At 39.1% G+C, this 23,706-nt stretch overlaps 1 protein-coding gene across 2 annotated transcripts in view; it reads right to left on the minus strand.

Moving 5' to 3' along the window:
- The window catches only part of grk4 (G protein-coupled receptor kinase 4), a 53,692-nt gene that overhangs the window by 4,208 nt on the left and 25,778 nt on the right, over positions 1–23,706 (minus strand). Inside the window, exons 3-15 of one of the 2 annotated variants that reach the window (XM_044113607.1) lie at positions 18,387–18,499; positions 16,688–16,765; positions 15,650–15,750; positions 10,991–11,083; positions 10,509–10,572; positions 10,266–10,406; positions 5,219–5,409; positions 4,455–4,492; positions 3,960–4,049; positions 3,556–3,764; positions 2,004–2,141; positions 672–809; positions 367–498 (exon numbers count right to left, since the gene is read on the minus strand). In XM_044113607.1, coding sequence (XP_043969542.1) covers positions 367–498; positions 672–809; positions 2,004–2,141; positions 3,556–3,764; positions 3,960–4,049; positions 4,455–4,492; positions 5,219–5,409; positions 10,266–10,406; positions 10,509–10,572; positions 10,991–11,083; positions 15,650–15,750; positions 16,688–16,765; positions 18,387–18,499 — 1,526 coding nt within the window. Of the gene's footprint in view, positions 1–320; positions 499–671; positions 810–2,003; positions 2,142–3,555; positions 3,765–3,959; positions 4,050–4,454; positions 4,493–5,218; positions 5,410–10,265; positions 10,407–10,508; positions 10,573–10,990; positions 11,084–15,649; positions 15,751–16,687; positions 16,766–18,386; positions 18,500–23,706 lie in introns of both variants that reach the window. The other variant, XM_044113608.1, reaches the window with a different exon arrangement.

Here is a 23,706-nt window from a genome sequence, read left to right on the forward strand (position 1 = left end):
AAAAGTGAAGCTGCTCCTGGAGTATGACCACATAGAACTGATGAACACTGAAATTAATTTTTTCTAAAGCAATGTTTCCTGTTCTGCCTTCCTAGATGAAAATGTCAGTTTTACAGTGAATAGCAGAGAGGACATAAAAAGGAGTGAATCAGTCAACCCCAGAAAAAGGACAAAGGCAAGAGACAGGCCTTATTCTAACAAACCCACAAAGGTGCATTAATAAAACCTTCAGAGTCCATGTGAAGTAATGTCCTTTCTGAGTTTGGACAAGGCCTGTGGGATGGACAACAGAAAAGGAAAGCCAGGAAAGCAGGAAGTACCTTAGCCCCCACCCCCTCGGACAGTCGCCGGAGCGCTAGCACTTGCCTCTCTTCTGAACAGGCGGTAGAAGAAGCCCCGCTTCGGTGGAGGGTTGGGCCGGTTAATGTCCAGGTCTGGGCACAGCATCCCGTCGGTCTCATAGATGTTGATTTCTTTGAAGCACTCCATCTCAATCATCTACGAGCAAAATCAACAAATCCCACATTATATTTTTAAACACCTTACTTCTACTGCAAGGCAACCAAGCACTCAGGAAACAGACTTTTTTTCTATTTGGTAGCTATCAGACATTCCTGTGTGAGGTCATTGCTGTGGGATTTCAAGGATGACGTCATTTCAGGCTGCAGTACCTCGTTCTGCCACGGGATGGAGACACTGCCTGTGACAAACTTTGAGTAGAAGTCGTCGTCCGTGGGGTCAAGGTTCACGCCTTTGACAGTGGAGAACTGCTCGATGTCCAGGACGTCTTTACAGTACACGGCTCGAGGCTGAGAGAGGGACAGAAAGGAGGAAAACAAAGGACGTAAGACGCTTGGGGTGGGAAAAAAAAACAGCTGGAAGAAGAATGAACAAGCGATGCAAAATCTGTAAAACGTCTTTCAAATCTTACAGCAGCTTGAGTCATTGGAAAAATTGTTGAAGGAAAGCTATAAGAAGTGCTCTTTGCAGTTTACTTAAATCCATGGGAGACTAACACGTGTAAGGATGTGAAATTCGAACTGGCTGGAGGTTCAACAATTAATCAGATTAATCATGATCAAACAATTATCCACATAAATGTCAACTGATTTAGTCACTGAATAATCAAAAAGGTCCATATGCTGATAAACACTCTCCACGATGTGATTAAGCCAAACCCTGCAAAGAATATATACATTAAGCATTTTAGATGAAAAACCTTTGTAAATATTTTCTATCCAGAACCCTTACACTGCCATAGTTTTAGTTTCAAATTGTGTAAAATTTTGTTATTAAACACCTTTTCATATCCAATTTTAAATTGAAAAAATAATCAACAGATCAGCTGTACAACATCGATGTTAAGTGAAGCACAAAGAGTTTATTAAAGTATTTCTTTTGTATGATTTTAGCTGCAAATGATCCGAGTGTTCATTAGATATTGTATGAAATAGGCTTAAGTGGTTAAATTAAAAAAATCAGCAGAATGTGCTATTTTTTGTATTCAGTTCTGCGGCTAATTATCAGAATAATCATTCCTTGCCGCTCTAAATCCTGCACACAGCCAGAACTACGATAGATTGGTTTAGATCATAATCATGTTAGAACGGCCCAATCAAAGTTCAGACCTAAACATAGTTCAGCATCTGTGGCAAGACTCGATACCTAAAAATGGTTCTACAAAGCATCACTTCAGAGAGGCTACATACAAAGACACGTCCAATCGTAGTCATGCAATGACTATGATTTGACTACCAACAAAGTCTCTCAAATTCAACATTCATAACTAAAGAAATCTACTGGTCCAGTTTATTCCATATAAACTGAGCTGTTGAGCTGAAATTAAACTACAATCACACATTGGTTCCACCACAGCCACTGGCTGCCATGATAAACCCATTTCCTTCTGACAATGGCATTTCCTGCATACGGACGGACTGCGCCTTAACGTGCCGTGTGTGTGTGTGGGCGTGCGCCTGTGTGTGTGTGTCCGTCTCTCTTACATCTGGTATGAAGGGAGGGTCCAGCATGTTGGCCTCCAGCCGTTTGAAGTTGATGTTTCTGAAGATGGGGTGCTGCTTGACCTCGGTGGCCCCGCAACCCCGACAGCCGAGCCTCTCCTTGGGGTCCTTGGCCAGGAGCTGAAACCCAGCAGGAGGAAGGAAAAACAGATTCAAACATCTGAACCTTCAAAAGGTCCGACTGAAGAGAGGCAGGCAAATGACGCCTGCTAGTAGGTTTCCTGTTAGGGAGGAGGGCAACAAAGGAACGGTTCGAGAAATAAAATTTTTCGCTTTTCTCAAAGACCTTTCTGAGAGGTAAATATTAAAAACACAAACCCTTCCTGCAAAGTGCTAATGCAGCAAGAAAGAGTGTAGTTAATACTAATAAAACCTAGCTTGCCTTTCTTTTTATATCTTTTGCATAAATAACACAAAATTCCAAGCAGATTTAAAATCTTGTCATCCACTCGGCTCACTCATCTATTTCTGGCGGTAGAAGTCGCCGTCCCTCTGGCGTCCCAGAGACCGACGCCCCTCCCTCTCCTGCTGCGCTCTCTCCTCTTCCATATTTACCTTCTACCCAGAGGCCCTTCTTCCCTGAGTCTCCCTGACTCCTCTTCTCACTGGGGAGACTTTAAAAATGCTGAACTCTGGGTCAAAATATTCCACTAAGTTAAAAAAAAAAACAACAAAAAAAAACAACATAAAAATGTCCCAGTGCTCCTGGTCTCAGAAACACACACACTTAGAGGTTCGCTCTTCAAATTTGTGAAGGGAAATAATACAGCCACATGAAACTGTAGTGGAAATAGTGACAGTAGGTAACAGTTTGTTAGACAAAATAATTATTTTAAATAATTACAAATGGTCAGTACTGTTATAAATGAGAATGTATAATTTGTCCAGATGATATATAAATGAACAATATTTTTATATAAAATACAATTAAATATTTTAGTTTAGAAAATTTACTTTTCTACGTACCAATTAAATATCTGCATAAAACCTCCACAACAAAGTGACAGTAACGGCACAAGGAATCAATTTTTGTTCAGAATGATTTGCTTTACTTATTTTCCTCTTCGATGGAAATTACTTCAAGGAATGTCTTTCATCTTTCCTGATAAAATTTGCTTTTCTTTGCTCTAAATCCTAAACAGAAAACACAATTTTATTTTATTTTTTTCATAAAAAGATTTAGAGAACATAAGCCACCTTCCTTCTTATCTTCATTCAATTGAAAAATACTTTATTGATTCCAAAGGGAAATTAAATGTTGCTATAACTCATTAATTCAAGATTCTTCAGAGTTACTATGGATGCCGATGGATGTGGGCAGGAAAGACCTCCTGTAGCAGTCTGTATTACAGTGCGTTTGAAGAAGCCTCTGACTGAAGACACTTTCTTATGAAGAAGATGCACATTTTACAGCTCAAGAAAAATCTATTTATAATTAGCTAAGGCTGCAAAGTTTCTATGGGTTATAGAGGTTCTTTACCGTTGTCCTAATCTCACAGTGAGATATTTGTCCCTTCAGTCTCTTCCTCCTCACCTGCCTGCAGATGTCCTTCGCATCCTCTGAGAACTTATCAGAGTACTCCTCCTGGTCCTCGCGCACCCGTCTGTCCACCTCCTCCCGCTTGACTCGCTCCTTGCGTTTCCGGAAGGGCGACTGGCCCTGGATCATCTCGAAGATCAGACAGCCCAGACCCCACCAGTCCGGGCAGAAGGTGTAGCTTTCGTTCTGGATCACCTCAGGAGCTGCGGAGTGGACGAGAAGCAGCGGGTGGACTGTGACGTAAAGCGGTTCGACAGCAGCAGGAAAGAGAGCTGAGACTACAACTTCTTAATCTTTATGAGTTATTTTCTGGGTAAGTAAAGGTCAAATAAAGTGTATACAGAAAGAGTCGAAATGGGACGAAAGGAGCTGATGGACCAACATGTTGAAGTTCTTACCCATGTATCCAACTGTGCCCACTCTCCCTCGTATCGTCTCCCCTTCAGGGATCTGAACAGCGAGACCCAAGTCAGAGATCCGAATGTGCCCTGAGCAAAAGCAAACGACGGGTTGTTTACCAGAAATTTTCTGAATACCAGTAATTTAACAAAAACAGGGCCTGTAAGTAACATCTGCAGAAATACACACGGCTGGGGATGTGCTTGAGTTACACTGAAGCAAGAAATAAGTTCAGGGAAAAACCGGCCGAAAGAGAGGTGGGGTATTCTTTTACTTCAAGATGGATGTGAGCAAATTAATGTTAATGCAAGAAGGAGTGTAAGGAGAGAGTTAGGCAAACTTAAAACAGTGCCTCTGCAGCCAGTGAAAACAGGCAGATACAGTACAGCTTGTTTGATTTGGACATTGTAGACCAAAATTCTGAAATGAAAAATGAAGGACAAGAAGCACATTTTGAGCCAAAAATTGATGTAGAACTAAAAAAGGCGACATACCACGGTCATCCAGAAGGATGTTTTCAGGCTTCAAATCTCTGCAACAAACAACAAGTTATGAGCTGCTTCTGAAATTAGAGGTGGTCTCAAAAAAAACAATATTTTAGAAGAGTAAGAGTACAACATCATAAATGAAGAATAAATGCTCTCAAATGCAGTTTTGATCTTTACCAGAGGAGCAAATTAAGATGTTGGGAAATTTGATGTTTAATGCAGAGCTATGCAAGGTGATGTCTCAACTTTTTTTTCTGAAATTACGTTTATTTTACAGGTTAAATAGAAATATCCTCACAATTTTCCTTAAACCTTCTTTCAATCCAATATGCCAACATTATATATGTGTGTACATATTTAAAAAAGAAATAAGACTTTGCTTACAATCCAACATATAAGCAGAAAATAATTCAATTTCAAAACCTGGTCAAACCAGAGATCTGAAAATGACCTCAAATCAGTGACTCAAGCCCGAACTAAAACAGTGCGAACTGAAACCACAGCACAGCCAGCTGTTTCCTCTGACACACGCAGAGATCAATGAACATGTTTGTGCGGTTATAGCTGCTTGTGGCCTGGAGATTTAGCAGCGTCGTTTACTTCTATGAACACCTGTGTTTATGTTCCCATTTCGCAATGACTTTGACAGATGCATTATGCCTTCTAAGAATCTGTACGTAATTCAAATTGTCCTTCAGAAACATTTTCTCTGAAACAACAGATTGCATCCTCAGAATATCCCCAAAAACCTCCAGTAGGTAAAGCGTCACCTGTAGACTATCCTCTCGCGGTGCAGATCCTCAAGGCCACAGCAGATCTCAGCAGCGTAGAAAAGGGCTCTTTGCTCGTCAAAGCCAGAGTTTCCCATGTTGTAGATGTGGAATTTTAAGTCACCACCATTCATTAAGGTCAAGACCAGGCACAGCGCGTCCTTGGTCTCATAGGCATAAGCTAAACTAACCTGGAGGAGGGAGGGGGAAAAAAAAAAAGAAGAAGAAAGAAATTTACGGGAGAGGTAGTGAACATGGATCAGAGACTGGGTGGGAGGAGTTGGATAAAGAGAGAGAAATGAGAGGATGGGGCACAACTCTCATATCCGAATTGTATAATGCTCCCCAAATATTCATCAATTATCCCAAATGGATTGTCAGGAATATACACAACGTGAAACCCAAAGAAGATGTATCCCAGAGATGGAAAATCCATCTTGCTGCTCTCATTCCATCATCAATCACTCTCCTTTTTCCTTCTTTCCCACAAGCCTCCCCCCTTCTCCTCACTTCCCTGCTGTGGGTCAGTGACACACAGGGTACAGTGTGTGCATGTGCAGTTGTGTAAAATGCTGCTGCCATCAGGAGGGATCCCAACTGCTATGGAGCATGTAGAGAGAGAAAGTACAAGGAGGGAAGGAAAATGTTCCTATGGGCCAAGTGAGCAACAAACAACCAGCATATAGAATTTTATTGTGATATTTTATGGTACAATTGTGACAATAATAATAATAAAAAAAGATTTAAAAAAAAATTATCCCTTCTCTTTTAGGCAACTGTACGGCTGTGACTGCATGGCTCAGCATTCACAAACACAAATACTACTTTTGAGAAACATACCCATTTGAAAAAGGAAACTTAAAAAAAACAAACTGATTTACTAAAACTGGACACTGTGAATTAATGAATTTTTTTAATTTACTCACATTTACTGATGCTCTTGTGGAGCAAATAGTAAAAACATAATTTCTGACAACACTGTCAGTTTTGTATTGTATTTGACATGATTAATAGAAACTTGTCAAAGCAATAATGAATCACAAATACTTACTGTGATAAGAAATTTTTCATGATAAATAATAAGCGATACAATAAATGCCCACCACAAGGATGTAGTGTAATTTCACTATAAAAACATTAAACGGCCCAAAAAACTGAGACATTCTAATCTGATTTTGATTTCTCACTGCCAATTGTCGTTTTCATTTCATTCGCATTTTCCAATTTAGACTAAAGGATTCTGATAAGGATTTGAGCAAAAAAAAAAAGGAAGAATTAAAGCTAGACAAAATGAACAAAATTCATCCATTCATCATCTACACCTATTTGTCCTTGCAGGGGTTCAAATACAAGGCAACAATGCTATCAACTACTCTACCTTGCAGCCTGAAAGTAAAATTTTTTCAAATAATAAAAATGGATCAAATTACATATTTAAAAAAAAAAAAATCTATATCTGCAGTATTTATTGAACCACCTTTGAAATCCACAAGAATAAAAAAATGTTTTTACCAATTAAATCTAAGCAAAACTCTTACTACAGCTTCTTTCCTTTATACTGCTGTCTATTTTGTGCTTGCATCAACACTGATAGATATTAGAGTAAAGCACAAGTCAAAAAGATGGGAAACAAACTGCACCACAGTGCGGTAGCGCTATCTCACTTCCCCTGCTACAGACATCAGAGCAGAATCACCCCTGTGGCTCAAATTCCCATGTATCCTCCCACACTGAAAGCACACGGGTGGCTCATTGTGTAAAACATGCAGCAGGCTAATGGTATGCATTGACTAATAGTGTGCACCAATCACAAAAAGGTAAAGAACAATACTGTGAGAGAGGAACGAGGACTTGGAGAGAGCACTTGACTCTTCTCCTCACTGCTGCTGTTTGGTCAGCGTTTCCAGGCAACTGTACTGCTCTTGTAGGTAGAGAGGCACATCAAGAGTCATCAGTTCTGCCTGCAGCACCCAGAACCAACACACACATGTGTAATAATAATAAAAAAAATAAAAAAAACATGTGCCAATCCCAGGTGACTGGAGCTGCAAGTCTGAGGTTCGGCAACATACCCAATCCAGCCTCTGTGTGTGCGTGTGTGTGTGTGTGTGTGTGCGTGAATGAACATGCCTCTATCATGACTCACTCAAATCAAGGGCGCACAACATAACTCACGCTGCATCAGAAATCGACTAATCCAACACTCTGCACAACCTCGACACAGCCGTTGGCTACAAGTGGAGAGAACGGAGAGGTTCCGAGGCACAGCGCTACGGAGCGAAACATCCAATACCATCGTTCTGCGACAGTCTGTACGTGTTCCCACAGGGGACGGTCAAAATGATTCCCACGGCAATCTAAATCCGTATCGGAATCCTTTTTCAATCGCAATTCTTGTCGGAAAAGCACAAAAACATTGTAAAAGCACAAAATCTTACACAGCATTTTTGGTCTAGTTTGCAGTGCAAATAATTTAGTACACTCAAAATAAGACAAAACTAATTTACAAGCAACATTTCAGCAATAAATAGGAGTTTGTTTTAAGTCAATAATTCAATATTGAAGAAAATCTACTTGTTGGTGTAATCTGCCAGTGGAACTATATCTTGGTGAAAAGCTACTTGTAAGACAATACTAAGATATTTGCACAAGAAACTACACCAAAAGTATTTGGTTAGATTTTGTGTCTAGGAGTGAAGCTGTTGCAGATCTCAAAGCTCTCATCTTTGTTCCACTACAGTCCTACTGAAGTGCAAATCTTTACACCAAAATAATATGTGATCATTATCGAGAATAAAGCTGAAAAAGGCCATCTAGCAGTCCGAGTCATAAGACCACATGGGAAATTCAACACAACATTATGTAATCCACAGCAATGATGTCAATAACCACACACACACACATGCACACCCACACACACAGCCAGCTATTGCTTAGGCTACTGTGAACATGACTTCTGCAGGACATGCAGCATCGCTTATCAAAGAGCAATGCTGCATGTCCTGCATGTCTTCTAATCCAAATCAAGTTTGTTTTTGTTTGTCCACCGATTTTTATGTCCAATGTTGGTTGAACAAGCTAATTTATTAGTTGGAGGACAATAATGATCAATATTGGACTTCATTTTTGCTCTATTATTATCTCAAAATGGTCTGTCCATCCAGCTCATCTGAGATTTAAAAGAATTATAAAAAAGTCAAACTTCCAACATTCATTGATTTATCTAACAGAAGTAAATCGTGGCAAAAGTACACTTCCTTCTTCTGCAGTGAAGTATGTTTGTGTAAACACTTGGAGCAAATGGAAAGAGAAACACACATTCCTGGTTGTGCAGCTGAGCTTGAGAGCTGATAACAGCATACAGCAGGGTAACTATATAAATCTAGGTATTTCCATTTCTTTTTTGATTGTTTCATTGGGAAAGAACAAGTAAAAGGCTGATACTGGTAAAAACAAAACTTCTGCGATAGCCAGAGCTTATAAACAGCAAGAGAAAAGAGAGCGTTCAGAAAGTGGACTTCATTTGATTTTTCTCCCCACAAAAACTATGCAGCTGAGACCAAATATTTGCGTACATTGTACGAGAAGAGGACCATCACTTCTCCGTTTGTCTGGCATTTAATCAAAATACAAGTTTTCTGTTTATAGGTCAGTTAAGATTATTGAAATTGTCTGCATCTACTAAAATCTAGAATAAAAGAAAGAAAAGTATTATTATTTCAAACACATCCCTTAATTATTTGATAGATCTATGAACTAAGGTTTGCAGGAAGTTTTGCAAACGTAGCTTCTTAAGCTCTGACCAGATTTTTCTAAACGCCTGAGGTCAGGGCTTTGTGATGGCCCCACTTAAACATTAGTTCTGTTGTCCTTAAGGCTACTTTGTTAATAATTTGGTAGTATGCTTATGATATCGGTTTATTTTATGCCTAAGCTTCAACTTCCTCGCTGAGAAAATGTTCCTTCATCATTAGGCCATCTATTTTGTGAAATGTTCGGTCCACATATCATGATGCTGCCAACACTGTACTTTACAGTTAGAATGATGTTCTCTGGTTTGTAAGCCTCTCCATTATTCTTCCAATCAAGAAGAACAATGTCCCACGGTTCTACTTTAGTTTCATCAGACCATCGGACATATCTCCAAAACTGAAGGTCTTCGCCCCTGTGTGCATTTGTAAACTGTAATCTGGCTTTCTTTGTTGTTTTTGGAGCAATGGCTTCTTCCTCGCCGAGTGGTCTTTCAGCCCAAACCAGTACAGGACTCATTTCAAGATGGATGACGACGCTGTCGAGGAAGATTCTGGCTAAATCTAGTCCAAGCTGTCTGGATGTTTTTATGGGGTTTATACAAACCAAGACAGCTTTATCTCTGGGCCTTTCCTGGGCAGAATGATGGCAGGACATGCTATTTATGCTTGTATCGAATTGTTTGAACGGATGAACAAATGGAAATAAAATATAATTCCAAAGAAAGCAGTCATCATTCTGGCATTTAGCAAATAGAAATTATTTTATTAATCCTAACCGACTCACTTAATTTCAGGCAGTGAGAATATATTTGGTTTTAAGTGTGTGTTTACCTGCAACACAGTCTGACTCGCAGACAATAAGATAAAGCTATGACAATTTGTAGGCAAGAATAAATGTCCAATCAGTTTCAAGGAAATACTGGAACATTTGAGGCTGACGGCGTGCTGCAAATAAACCCAAATTTCAGATGTTTGCATCCTCTAAATAAAATACTGAATATGGCTTTGATTCAATGCATTCATGCAACATAAGTGGTCAGAATGTTGACATTTTCTTGAAATCATTCAAGACAATTTTTTTTGTTGTTGTTTCATTGTAATAAATCTCCTCAAAACCAAACAAGCAGAACTCCGGTTTCCTGCATCTAACTTTTAGCAGGTGACGATTAAAGGATTTGCAAACATGTCATTGGCTTTAATTTGCAGGATCCTGCAGCCGCAAGCACCAGGCAAGCATGCATACAACACAGATGCAATTCAGGGAAAGGTTGAATAAGAAAAAAAGTCGTACTTACTACAAAACTACTGTTAACTTTTTCTAATATGCGTTTTTCGTTTAGTGCCATTGCTTCACCTTTTCTCTTCTTCACCCGTTTCTTTTCCAGCTTTTTACAGGCATACATCTTACCGGTGGCACGTACTTGGCAGGCACAAACCTGAGAAAACCAGCGGAATGGGCTCATGTAAATCTAAACAACTTGGTCTACCTATTTAATATTAAATATAAAACAATTACACAACAGACAACCTGATCTTACCTCGCCAAATCCACCTTTTCCTAGTACTCTGTAATGTCTGAAGGTATTTTTGGTTACAGGTTGCCTGCAGGGATAAAAAAACAACAAACAAACAAGAAGGAGATGTAAAAAAACAGGAGAGAATTGTGTTAAAGGAGAAAAATAGGGCTTAATATACCAGCTGATTTCACTCTGACACACCATGTGATGTTACAGACAGATTAATGGTCTAATTTATTATTAATCCACTCTGATGACTGCTGTTTCCATCCTGCTCTTTTCCTCCAACCATTATGCAAAGTATAAATTATTAACCACTCGCAGAGACAGACTGATTGGCAGCCCCACCTTTATGTATTAGAGCAAACATTGCTGCTGCTGCTTAAATGACTAATAGCCTCTGGTATCAGCCATTTTCTAAGACCAAGAGAAAGCAGTACAGTCTAAATGTTCTCCATAAACAAGATCACAGTAGATGCTTTGCATTTGCTGGCTCTACCCACCTTTCCAACCATTTCCACTGCAGGAAGCGAGAAAAGTACATGGACTCCTGGTAGGAGGAAAATGGAGCTCCACTCAGATAATCGCGAACTATTCTGGAGGAGGGAGGGAGAACAGAAAGAGGGGTTGTGATTATTCTGATAAGACGAACTTCTCACCAGGCTGCATTCAGGCAGAGCAACATTAAATCACGATCTACTCCCCAACATGTGTTTACATTTGCGCAGCCCTGTAATTTTGTGCATTGCTGGCTGAGTTACTGTTCACAGCAACTTTCAGTGGAAAGATAAAAAGACAACAACAACCAGGTTTTAACACTGTGAAAAATACGAATTGCCTTTGAATTGGGTCAAGATATGATTTCACACAGAACAGTAAATCTAATGTAACTATGAAGTCAATGGGGAAGTGGGTTGTGTTATTTAATAACATTAAACAAAAAGAAAAAAAAATTTAAACGGCTTTGTGGATTTCACACTTGAAACTTAAAGTAGCACCGCCTCTTGGGAAAATGTCAGAAAACTGAAAATCTGAGAAGATGAGCATGACTGTCGGCTCCTTTCTTTGACTTCTGTAATACTCCCTTTATAAATAGGCAATAAGTTTTGCTTTCCAGACAAGGCTGTACAGTGACCTCAGAGTTTGAGATAACACATTATAATGCTTCAGAATAAAGGCAGCGCCAAGTTAGAGAAGTCTGGGTTTCGAATGACAAAGCACATTTTAAAAATGTAACTCCTCTTCTACTGCCATATGAATAGGCTTGTCACGATAAATTTTCTGGACGATTAATTGTCTCAGACGTTATTGTGATAAAAGATGATATTGTCATTTTGAGATTATTTTCCGATTAATATAATGGTAATGGAATAACATTGGAAGTACAGCCTCTCTCAGACCAATAAACCTTTAATTTCTAACGATCACCTAACGCTGTAACTGGAAAACATTTTAACCATCCAAACTAAAACAAAACACACAAATTTGCTGAAGTCTCTGTAAACCCAATCATCCTTCAAAATGGGGATGGTTGAGAGCAGTGCTCCAGGCTGAAGCCATTTGTCATCCAGTCTTTGGTAGCAAGAGAGACATGAAAAAAAAACCTAAATCATGCAAATAGAAATTATTAATCTCATTTTAATTTATTATGTGATTAATTGACTTGTTGCTTATTGTAACAGGCTTACATCACAATCATTTGAACTAAATAAAAAAAAATTGAACTAAATAAGTTAAATAAAACTAGAAAAAAATCTAAAATAGAAATAAAGTAAAATAAAAGTGTCACGAGATGGGAGATATTTCAGTACTGTCAAACTATCCAATGGTTTTTATGACATATTACTCAATACAATCCAAAGATTAGCTGTAAAATACAGATGATTTGTAACAAATAAGTGGGCAGTCCACTACAACACCAGAGAGAGAGAGAGGACGGACCAGCATACATGTCTAAGTAAGGAAGAAAATTAACCTCACATGTTTGTTTTGGCACTGCAGGAGGAAGCCGGAGCACCTGGCGAGAACCCATGTATGCTTTGGGGAACATGAAGTCTCCGCAAAGATATGCTGTGCGGGATTTGAATTGAGTCTAGAACCTTCCCGCTGTGCAGCTTTAACCACCAACGCACTACTCCCCACTCGGAGGCATCAAAATCAAAACCTTAATTACAGCAAAAATACAGTTTATTCTGCAAAATTATGTATTATTTAATAAGATAAATCATCCAGATAATTTACACGCAAACTACATGTTTACATTTCTTTAAAGTTTTTGCCTGAGATAATGATATTTCTAAAATCTTGAAATGGCTTCAGATCTTCCACAACTGTGGTTTGATCAACTGCTGCCATCTCATCAACAACAAGCAAATTTCCGCAGGTACAGAAAGCCGCAACACTGCTCTGTTCACAAAACCTGCGAGTTAAAGAAAAACGCTCTTTTAGCTAACTACTCACAGAGAGAAACTAAAGTCAGAGCAAATATCCGACCTCTATAACCAAAATGATGACGTGATGCTGATGTTGGGTTCAGAATTTTTTCCCAAACCATAATTTGAAAATACTTTAACACTAAGCAAGGCAAGTAAAGCTGCCTGTGGTCACCGCTCTCTGCTTTTGCCAAAACCCTTAAAAGTTTCCACAAGGAAAGCCCCCCTGCCGAGACAGAAAGAAACATATGCTATGTCTCTGTGCAGCACAGATTGTCTGTATATGAGAATAATATACATACAAGCTGTCAACAGGATTTCAGAAACACAATCACACCGATTAATATCTGTCCTCTTCAAATCTTCCTGGTTTAAAGTTTAAAGAGCCACGCTGCGTCCAAGTTGAGCTGGATCATGGTCTATGTGGCACAAACTGAGTGAGAAAAGAAACAAGAGGATGAGGAAAAACTGCACTGAAGGGTGACACTACAGTATGCTCAGGCTATGACATAACACTATGTTGGACCGCAACACGGGAAGGAATATCCAGGAGTGAACAAATGTTCTGCCAGAAGTCACGTTTCCTACAGCTGAGGCACGATACTTAATTTAAAAACATGGAGGGAATCTAAAAGCAGAATGATCATGGAGAAATGGATCTAAGACTAAACTTGAGGAAATCTTTTGTTCAAATCCATGTTCTCCGGTCATTTCAGACTTACACATTTATGATAATCTGAGGAAACGGATCTGCTGTGCAATGAAAAAATGCCAAGCTGAAATCAATCTACTGAAAGCTTAAGAAATAGTAACCTATATGAGAAAAACAGGATTACTGATGTAGAAGAAAATGAATTTATGCTTCTTTTTCCTTTGTAAACCAAAATCCTTCAGAATTCACATATTAGTAAATTGAGTGTAGTTCAACCCCAGTGTGAATCCAGAGGTCCTCAGGGGTTTGTTGCAGAAACATTAACCCTCTATGTCATGGCGTTGCCCTCAGGCAACAAACCACATATCTGCACCTCACGTTGCTCCTTTATTTTATTTTATTTTATTTTGGGGGGGAGAGGGGGGAGGTCGCATAATTTAAAGTACCACCAGAAATATTTTTGTCCAAATAAAAGAGGTATTGAGGTTGATGTGACCATTTACTTGGAAGAGGGGCAGTCGTTTTTATGAACCAGAGTTGCATGCTACACCTTGTTTAACCTTCATGTTTAAATTTTGGGTAACTCTAACTAAAAATATTTTAATGTCTGTGAGTATGTAAAGAAGCATTGTAGATCATTTCTTTATAATTTATATGCTGAAACTGTGTTGTTGTTTTTTTTGTTTGTTTGTTTGTTGCCTCAGGGCAACATTGCGCAGTTGGAGCCCTTTTGTTCAGACAATATTATTCTAGTGCGTTGATATGCAGTTGATTACAAAATATTATATAGCCAATTTTTTTTTACTTTATTGACTAACAGCAACAGGAGATGGATGCAAGATCATTTGGTGGACAAAAGGTGCATGGTTCATAAGTTGGGGTCATTCCCGATGAAAACATGAGGATCCACTGTACCACCATTATTTCATTGTTTGTTTATCCTCAAAACTAACTTCAGTCCAAAAGGGCGATAAGCTGGTCATCAATGAACAAATGGCCCCTTTAAGATTCCAAGGCAGGCAAAGACTGAAGCAATACCTGCCAAAACCCAAAATATGGGTCATTCGTACGGCTGGTGCAAATAGTGTTCTGTACAACTTGAAAACCTACACAGGGCGAGTTGTGCAACCACCAGATCTACCAGACATGGAAGCTGGTGGAAATGTTGTCCTTTGCTTGGCACAAATTCTATCAAGGAATCAGAACTACACATTCTTACCTGAACCAGAACCTGCAGCCCTAACTACAGTCGCTGGTGTGAATCTGGTTGCTACAACCCATAGATAATCAGATAAAGAGATGGTGATTCATATATTTTGTCAACAAAATATTTGTTAATATATTATATGATTACACCAAGCCCACCAGTTTCCATGCCAAATTTCTGCTAATTTATTCAAGCAAACCAGTGATACACCTGGAATATACATCACCTGCAACTTAATTGTTCTCAGTTTTCAGCTTTAACTGCATTTATCAGAGAACAAACATAGCAAACGATATATGAATTACTGATGACCTTGATGTCATTTACCACTACCACGTACATGATACAACAACGTACCAGGAAGGTCATGGTTTTTCCGGCATCACTTATTGAGGTAAAACAAAGTTAGACAGCAGTATCCGAAAAACAGTGTATGTGTGTGTGGGTGTGTGTGTGTGTGTATGTCTGTGCAGTAAAAAAAAAAGAGCCAGTCTGTTTGCTTCCTCTGGCTCTCAGTGGAGGAAGCACAAACACCTGCACCGGCGTGCGTGTTTGTCAACCTGCGCGTACGAGGAAGACTGAGGTGGCTGTTGTTTCCATGCCAGCCGTCCGGATGCTTTCTCTGCCCAGCGCTGCGTTTGTGCGTGCGTGTTTACGAGTGTTACATAACCCCAGGTGTCAGCTGTCCCGCCATTACCAAAGGCGAGACGGTGCCGCGAGAACACAAACCGTTCCCAATGGAGCTGCTGGCTTCGTACGCCGACGGCAACAAACAATGGCAGAGGTAAGTCGCAAGCAATCTCTACAGGTTTTCTTGCTGCGCGCGAGTCCGATCGCAGCTGGAGGAGGAGGGTTGAGTTTCAAGACTTACTTGGTGCAGTCGTTGAAGAGCTCCTTGCATGGACTCTGCTCCAGGCTCTCCCGGCACCGAGCGATAACGTCCTGGGGAATGTCGGGTAGATGGGCCGCTGACTAGAAGGAGATAAGCACAAGATGAGAGGGGGGGAAAAAGGATTCACTCAAAAATAAAATGAAGTTTTAAAGTACTTTGTACCAGTAATGTATTAGTGGGATTTTTACAAATGTCGTTATAAAAAAAAAAATCCACTCTCAAATTATTAAAGTTTTCAGACATGTTTTTTTAAAAAAACCAAATACAAGTTGCCTGTGAACCTCTGTGGACAGGCTTTAATCACTTAAAGTGAAAAAACTCAGGGAAGGACAGAACAGAGATGCACAAGGAAGGGAGAGAGAGGAAAAAAAGAAAAAGAAAGAATAAAAAACAAAAAGAACAAAATAAGAAACACAAGGAAGGAAGAGAGGAAGTAAAGAAGGAAGGAAGGTCAGAAGGAATGAATGAAGGACTATATAAATATAAATAAAACATTTTTCATCATCTGTTTTTCTCTTTCACTCCATAAACCAGATCAGGGAAATACTGAAATCAAAAATCATTGAATCCTGGGCACAATTTGATCAATAGAGAAAGACAAAGACAATTTAGTCCCACCAAAGTTCACTTTGGAGATGGATGACAGTTAACCCCCATCATCCCTGGCACTGTTTCCTGAACGATCTGAAATTAGCTGTAGTCTTAATGGACAGTGAAATCCATCAGAGTGATCAAACACATTACTGAAAATCTTAGTTTTGATGGACATCACTGCAATGACAATTGCAAGAACACAAAGTTGTGTTTCTCACAGCACAGTAATTTCATTATCTGATGATCCTTACAAATGGAAAAAAAAAAATGCATCTTGCATCTATACTATGTGAAGCCATAAGTGTAAACCTGCATTTTCAGACATATTTTCAGTGTTATGACTTAACACTGATTCTTACAATGCCTCACTGGAAGTTTAAGAAATCAAAATGTATCAGCTGGTAACATGTTCATGCGTCTTACCCCGTTATTAAAGTATGTGTCTAATACATTCAGTCCATAGTCCCTCCTCTTCTCGTCGGGAGCTAGTTGGTACATGGCCTGTCAGAGGAAAAACAGACACGTGAGCAGCGACGCCAGGCTAAGCCACGCTCGTTCAGCCATCTTTAATACTTCTCCAAATAAGGGGAGAGAGAGAGACGAGCAGAATGGAAGGCCTTAAATCCAGAAAAAAAAATAAAGGGTTAAGAAGAGACAAAAGGAGAAAGTAATGAAAGGAGCTCTGTGAAACGACAACTTTATTCATCTTCACGCTTCATTCGTTACAATTGCTGCCCAACAAGATCACGGACTGTGCCTCTGGTCAAATATGGCTGTACGTGGGGAAATGGTCTGGCGTTTGACCACCTTCGGCCGCCTGTTTTGTTAGAAAACAAGCTCTGCAGAGAGGAAGAGGAGCAAGCGCTGCAAATATGCATCACAGCAACAACGTGACACTCCGGAGGGGAAACAGCAGAACACTTTTAACCCTAGAGATTTAGTTAATCGTTTTAAATTTAAATCCAGTAATGTTAATAGGTGCATTTTTAGTACCTGCAATGAAAAGACTTACCAAGTATTTTTTGGTCTAGTTTCTAGTGTAACTATACTACTACACTTGAAATAAGACAAAACAAATTGTTCAGAAACACAAGAGCTTGGTTAAAGTCAGTAATTCCTTAACATTGATGAAAAGTACTAGTCTGCCAATGCAACAAGACATTTTTCCTATAAGTGGAAAAAATCTGGCACTAGTACTTTTTCATTTCATATCATATCATTTCTTGCTGAAAAGTTACTAGTTAGTTTTGTCTGATTTTATGATATTTGCACTCAAAACTAGACCAAATACACTTGGTGACATTTTTGTGTTTTTGCAGTGTGCAGACCGTGAAAACCCCTAACATAGGTCCTCATTAAACAGGCACGACCCCCCTCACCTCCTGCGTTTCCTTTCTTGCATACCACCAGGGGCCTAGACACAAGCTCAGGCCTGTGTTTGCTTGCTCACCCAGGGGAACTGCCTCTGACGTGGGACTGACCTCATGGAGGAGTGCAGAGAGGAAGAGGAGGGGTCTGCTCTTTAACAACCAAAGTCACTAATCAGCCACCCACCCATGCAGGCAAAGCGCCGGTTTACCACTCCCATTTTTCGTTCTGCACAGCCTGATGTAGGCCGAGACCCAGCTGACAGATGGACGATATGAGGAAAAACACGACAAGACATCTGTGGGGTCATCAAAGACTGCGAAGGGTAATTGTTAAAAAAGTATTTCGTAAAAATTATATCAGACAGACCAAAAACAACGTTATGTGGGAATTTTGAAGACCAAAATGAAAATAATTTATATAGACAGCATAATTACAAAATAATAAAATCAAGCAAGAGAAACATTTTTCCACATTTGTTTGTTTCAATATAAAACTTATGAAAGTGAAGGTGATTGTCTGTCTGGTGAAATTTTGCTCAAAACTAGCTTGTTCTTCATTCAGTGAAGCTGCTCAAAGTGAGTAGAGTATCCAGAAATTTCATTAAAGAGTAGCCAAATTCCATATTAAAAAGTAAAAAGTATAATGTCGTAAAAATATTTATAAAGGTATTTATTCCCCCCCCCCCCAAGATGTTACTAAAGTAAATTCAACTGAGTAAACATTACTACATGCTACCAAACTTTGCTCTCACCACAGCATCCATGAAGTCGATGCAGCGCTTCAGCTCTGGTCGGGTGTCACAGTACTGACGGAACAGCAGCCGACCGATGGGCTGCTTCTCACATAGACTGGTGAAGTCCCTCTCTGCAGGGAGAAACACAAGGAAATGAAATGTAGTGGCTGTCCTCTAGCATGGTTCAGGTTACCTCTGAGGAAAATGACAATCACTACGTTTCTGCTGCGTAGCCATCATCACGCTTTAGCTCCCCTCAATATTGCTGGCAGATTGCCATCTTGTCGTTCTTACTTCACATCTGTCTTCTGAGGAGGCAGACCTTCATGTAATCACTTAAAGTGGGCGTGAGCAGCAATTTACCCAGCTTACTAAAAGAAAATTACCTTCCAAATTATTTATTTTCAGCCTCAGACCTTCCAGCAACCAATAATCTAACGTAGACTAAAGTTTTAAAATTTCAACCTTTAACATATAAATGTATATTTTTGACAACCGGGACGATTTACCAACAGCAAAACTCTATCACATTCTTCTTCATTTATCTCTTTGAGGAAGGCAGAAGGCAGAACGTGTTCTGATCTCAAGACATTCCCAGTATATAGTGGGAAGTGATGGTCTCTCCAGCAGGTGATGAGTGTTCGCTGTGGCCTCCTGTACAGCAGGACGGCTCGGAAAAACCTCCAAGGAAGACGGCCGGAAAGCATCCCGATCAGATGACCAAACCATCTGGACGGGCTCCGTTTTAATTTGAGGAACAGCAGCTTCACTCTGGTACTCCTCATGCTGTCTCTAAGGCTGAGCTCATTCCAGCCGCTTGCAGCCTTGTTCTTTCACTCATGATCATAGATGAAAGATAAAAAAACAAAAACAAAACGAGAGCCTTTCCGTTTTAACTTTGTTTTTGTTTTTTTATTCCCCACCACCACTAAAAGCTGGTGCACCTCCCACTTTGCTGCAATCAAAGCTCCAATCTGTCATCAATCTCCTGCTCCAACCTAAAATCCTTTGGGACTAAGACAGCAGGACAAGCATGGAGCATTTTGAATGAATTATCAAACCACATGATGCATGCATAACTTTTTACCATGTCTCAAAATATATTACCCGTTTCAATTTGTACATTTTTATCTAAAAAAAAATGATCAAATATATGTGGAAACTTATTTACAGAAGTTTGTTTGAGGACAGTATAAACTTGTATCGTCTTGATGGGAGAATACAACTCAAATATCACAGAGACGTACTAGGAAGTTAGAATCATCCACCGTAGAGTTATGCAGTGTATATATTATTACTATAGTTTAGTGTTTAATCTGGTCTGATCTGAATTTATTTGTTTATGAACTTCATGACATCTCATTTGACCATTCTTCTGTAAGCCCATTTGTGAGCTCAAGCACTACTGTTGGATGAAAAAGGTTTTGCTTCCAGTTTCCACTCCAGATAAAGTTTGACCTTTGTGAAGGCTAGTCAACTTCTTCCTCACCAATCTCACACGTTCATGACTTTAAGGAATAATTTCGTGCTCGGCCACATAAAGAGACAGTCTCCAACTGGGATTATGAAATTGTCCAAAACATCTTATTACACATAATCTCCGCTCAAACAAACTTTACATTTGACACAATGGAAGCTGCCATCTTGGCAGACATCATACTACTCAGACTCATCCTATTGCACAGATGGCACATCAGTGACCCATTCTCTCACTGATATTTGCAGAAGCTGTCTGCATGCCCTTTATGCACCTGTGGCCCTGGAAGAGGCCTACAGAAAAAGACAGATATGCAAAGTAGTTTTTTCAACATGCCTTAGGAGCAAATCAAACCAATTGTATTGATGTTTTCTGGTGGCATGTCAGTCTGTTTTTTTTTTCCTGTAAGGCTGGTCACATCTTATTGGAACTAATTGTGTCCATTTGACTCATATTTCCTCTTTTACCAAATGAGGAAGAAGACCCCAGTCGCTCTCTAGCATTGGCTGACGGTCAGGACAGATCCACACTCACACAGAGACACACACAAAGCAAACACAGAAACACAAACATGCGTGTATTTGTAGAAACAAGGGGAGGAAGAAAGACAGTTGCAACAAAAAAAAAAAAACGGGGGAAAAAAAACAGCAAATCTTTACAGTAGTTCTTTAATTTTAAAAGCATCATGTCCTCTTCTTTGTAGCTCACAGCACCACTTTAGACCTCATCACTGTGGGAATTTCAATATTTTCAAACGACTGAATAAAAAAAAGAGATCATTTGAGATTTTTATTACTTCTTCTTAAGCTGTACGGCCACGACATTTTAAATCTGATCGTAAAAGTTCTCGCCAACACATCTTTAAATCCACGAACAACACTTTATGCTTACTTTTGATCCTTTACCACAATTCTTTGGAGGCATGTGCCCTTCTGCATAAAATGAGCATTCCCTCTCAGATTATTAGAGGGAATCTGAACAATAATAAAAAAAATGGGGCCATTTGTTTATACAGCACTTCCTCTAGGTGTGCATGTGAAAAAAAACTAATTATGTATGACATTTATAAATGATCGTCTAATAGATAAGCGGCATGAGAAACCTGTTTATGGTCAGACTGTTTGCTGGGAAACTATGTACAAAATGAGGCAAGATTTGTGGTTGTGAAAAGATGGCGTCAGTGTATGTGTGGGGTTTTTGTGTTCAGAAATATTTTCTTCTCATCCTGGCTTCACTCAGCATCCAACCTAATGTGCACCGATTCTCAGATGTGCAGCAGACCTTACTGGTTGCACAAACATGCTGCAGACTGGAGCAAATTACTGTTGAAAAAGAAAATCACTCACCACTGCAGTTAAATGCTTAAAAAGAACAAAAAGGGGGGAAAACATAGAGAGGTAACTATTTACCCAAAACAAAAACTGCTTTAATCACAAAGGTTTATACTTGGTGACCCTACTGGGCCTGGAAGCGGTGACAGCTGTAAACCAAATATTTACCATTCAGATATTCATTTGTTGGGTCTTTTGAAGACCAAACTGCAGCGCTTTGGTCAAAGTACTCGCAAGAAAAGTTTCAGTAGTGAGTTTATTGTACTTATGGGGATGGAACTGTATGATACACAGCTATTCAACATTAAATGAGCCTACACTATTTATGTTTTAGATCAGATTTTGTTGCTTCCTAATATTTGTGAAATTTAAGTACAGGCCTGAACAGCAAGGCAGAAGGCAGAACCACTGCTTTTTGCAGCAAGAAGGTCCTGGTTTTGAATCCTGGCCCGAGGATTTCTGCAAGGAGTTTCCATGTTCTCCATGTGCATGCGTGGGTTCTTTCCGAGTACTCTAGATATAATTACAAGCTGAAATAGTCGTACACAACTGTAAACATCTTGAGGATGTTCAGCCACTATATTTTTGGGGAAGTGGATGAATTCGGTGTTCAGGAGAGGAACATGTTTTGGTGGGCATCAACTCCAGAGCAAAAGCAAAAGATTGTAAGATGCTGGCTGAAGAGGGTAGGATGGTGTCATTGTCCACAACAAAACAAGAGCTACACTGACAAGAACTGAAATGCCACTCTGAAATGGAGAAAAAAAAAAAAAAAGTTAATCCAGAAACAGGATCAAGTAAAAATCCACATTTTAGTTTGTATATAAACTCAGATTTAAAGAACTTAAATCTTCAGATACAGATTAAGGTGTAAAGAAACTAAAATTGGAGTATTTGTGACCAAAATGGCCACTGTAACATGAGGAGGATAAATTAGGAAATTTTCACCATTCCATCTCCCGTACAGAGGTGGCAGCATCATGTTGATGCAGTTCTTTTACAATTTCAACGGGGCGACTGAAGAATTTTATTAAATAGATTTCCATGAGGAAAAGCATTATTTGGAAATATTGAAGCAACATTAAACATCAGTCAGAAAATTAAAGCTTGGACACAAAGTGGGTCGTTAAATGGACAATAGCCCAAAATCACGCAAATTAGTTACAAAGTGGATTGAACACAGAAAAATTAAATCCAATCTGAGTCTGAGGAATAAGAAGTATTTAGTGTTAGTATTCAGTAGCTACTCTGCTGAATACTAATTAAAAGTATGCCACATCTGAATTGAAATACGTTTTTAAAGATTTTATCTTCAAAATGCTTTTACCTTATTCAAACATTTAGCAAACATAGCTAACTTTGGTAATGCATTCAGATCTAAACAGTGAAAGTTGACTGACTAAAAATGTTAAAGCAGCATTTATTTATAATCAGAAAATATTTACTTCCCAGCTTCTACATCATGTGCGCTTTCTTCCACCATCGTCTTACCTATGATGCTTATTGTACAGCCATTACAATTTTCTAATGTTTTTTTCCTTGTAGCCGGTAGACGGAGAACTGGAACCTGGCAACAATTACACTGGAGGACACACAAATGATTTTAGTATGCATGTTTTCATAACTCCTTCTACAAACAAGTAATTTCTCTAAAAGCCACCCACTAACACATTTTGGGATTGACACAGAGAATGTTGATGTTGAATGAGAAACATCAGCTGAAAATATTGCTGGATAAATTCTTGACTTAATACTTGCATGTAATCACTTAAATACCGGGAAACTGCAACAGATTTTAGACTGGGATGGACGTGTACATTCTGTTTATCTGCCACATATAAATTACAATCAAATTTATTTATATTTTTGGTTGTAATGTGACAAACTGTGCAAACATTCAATCAAAATGAATCATTTTTGCAAGGCACTGTGTTATATATGAATATTATTTTTTTGTGATTCAAGAACTTAAGAAAAATCTCGGCTTCTCTCTCGTTTTCAATTAGCCAGTTGTATTTTAACTCTAAGCTCAATATTTCTCAAAAAAAAAAAAAAATCTCTATGTGTAATAGAGACTTCTCCCAAGTCCTCACTAAGCTGCAACAGCCACACAGGAAAATGAGAAGGAAGCATTATATGGTTGGGCAATCACAGGCAAGGCTGAGTAATTGTCTTTACCACTGAATTAAGCGGCAATTTCAACTTAATTAAAACTCCAGTTTAGTTCAAAATGAAGTGGGTTAGTCAGATGATGAATGGCAGTCAAGCGTACACAGTTCTTTGAGCATCTATAGTAACATGCTAAAGTGTTCACACCACAACGTTTTACAATTACAATCAGGGTGTTTTATTGAGTCTGTTATAAACTAATACAAAGCAGCAAATTTTCCATGTACTTTGAGAAGTAGATGGAAAATTATGCATCTTTTTTTTTGGCAAGTGTGCATTGTAGCTCCCTGTACTTCGATACTCTGATAAGATCCCAATGTCATCAATTTAGATAACACTACTGTGTATTTTTTCTCTGTAA

Source organism: Gambusia affinis, linkage group LG04 (assembly GCF_019740435.1).
Source record: "Gambusia affinis linkage group LG04, SWU_Gaff_1.0, whole genome shotgun sequence".
Taxonomy (NCBI): domain Eukaryota; kingdom Metazoa; phylum Chordata; class Actinopteri; order Cyprinodontiformes; family Poeciliidae; genus Gambusia; species Gambusia affinis.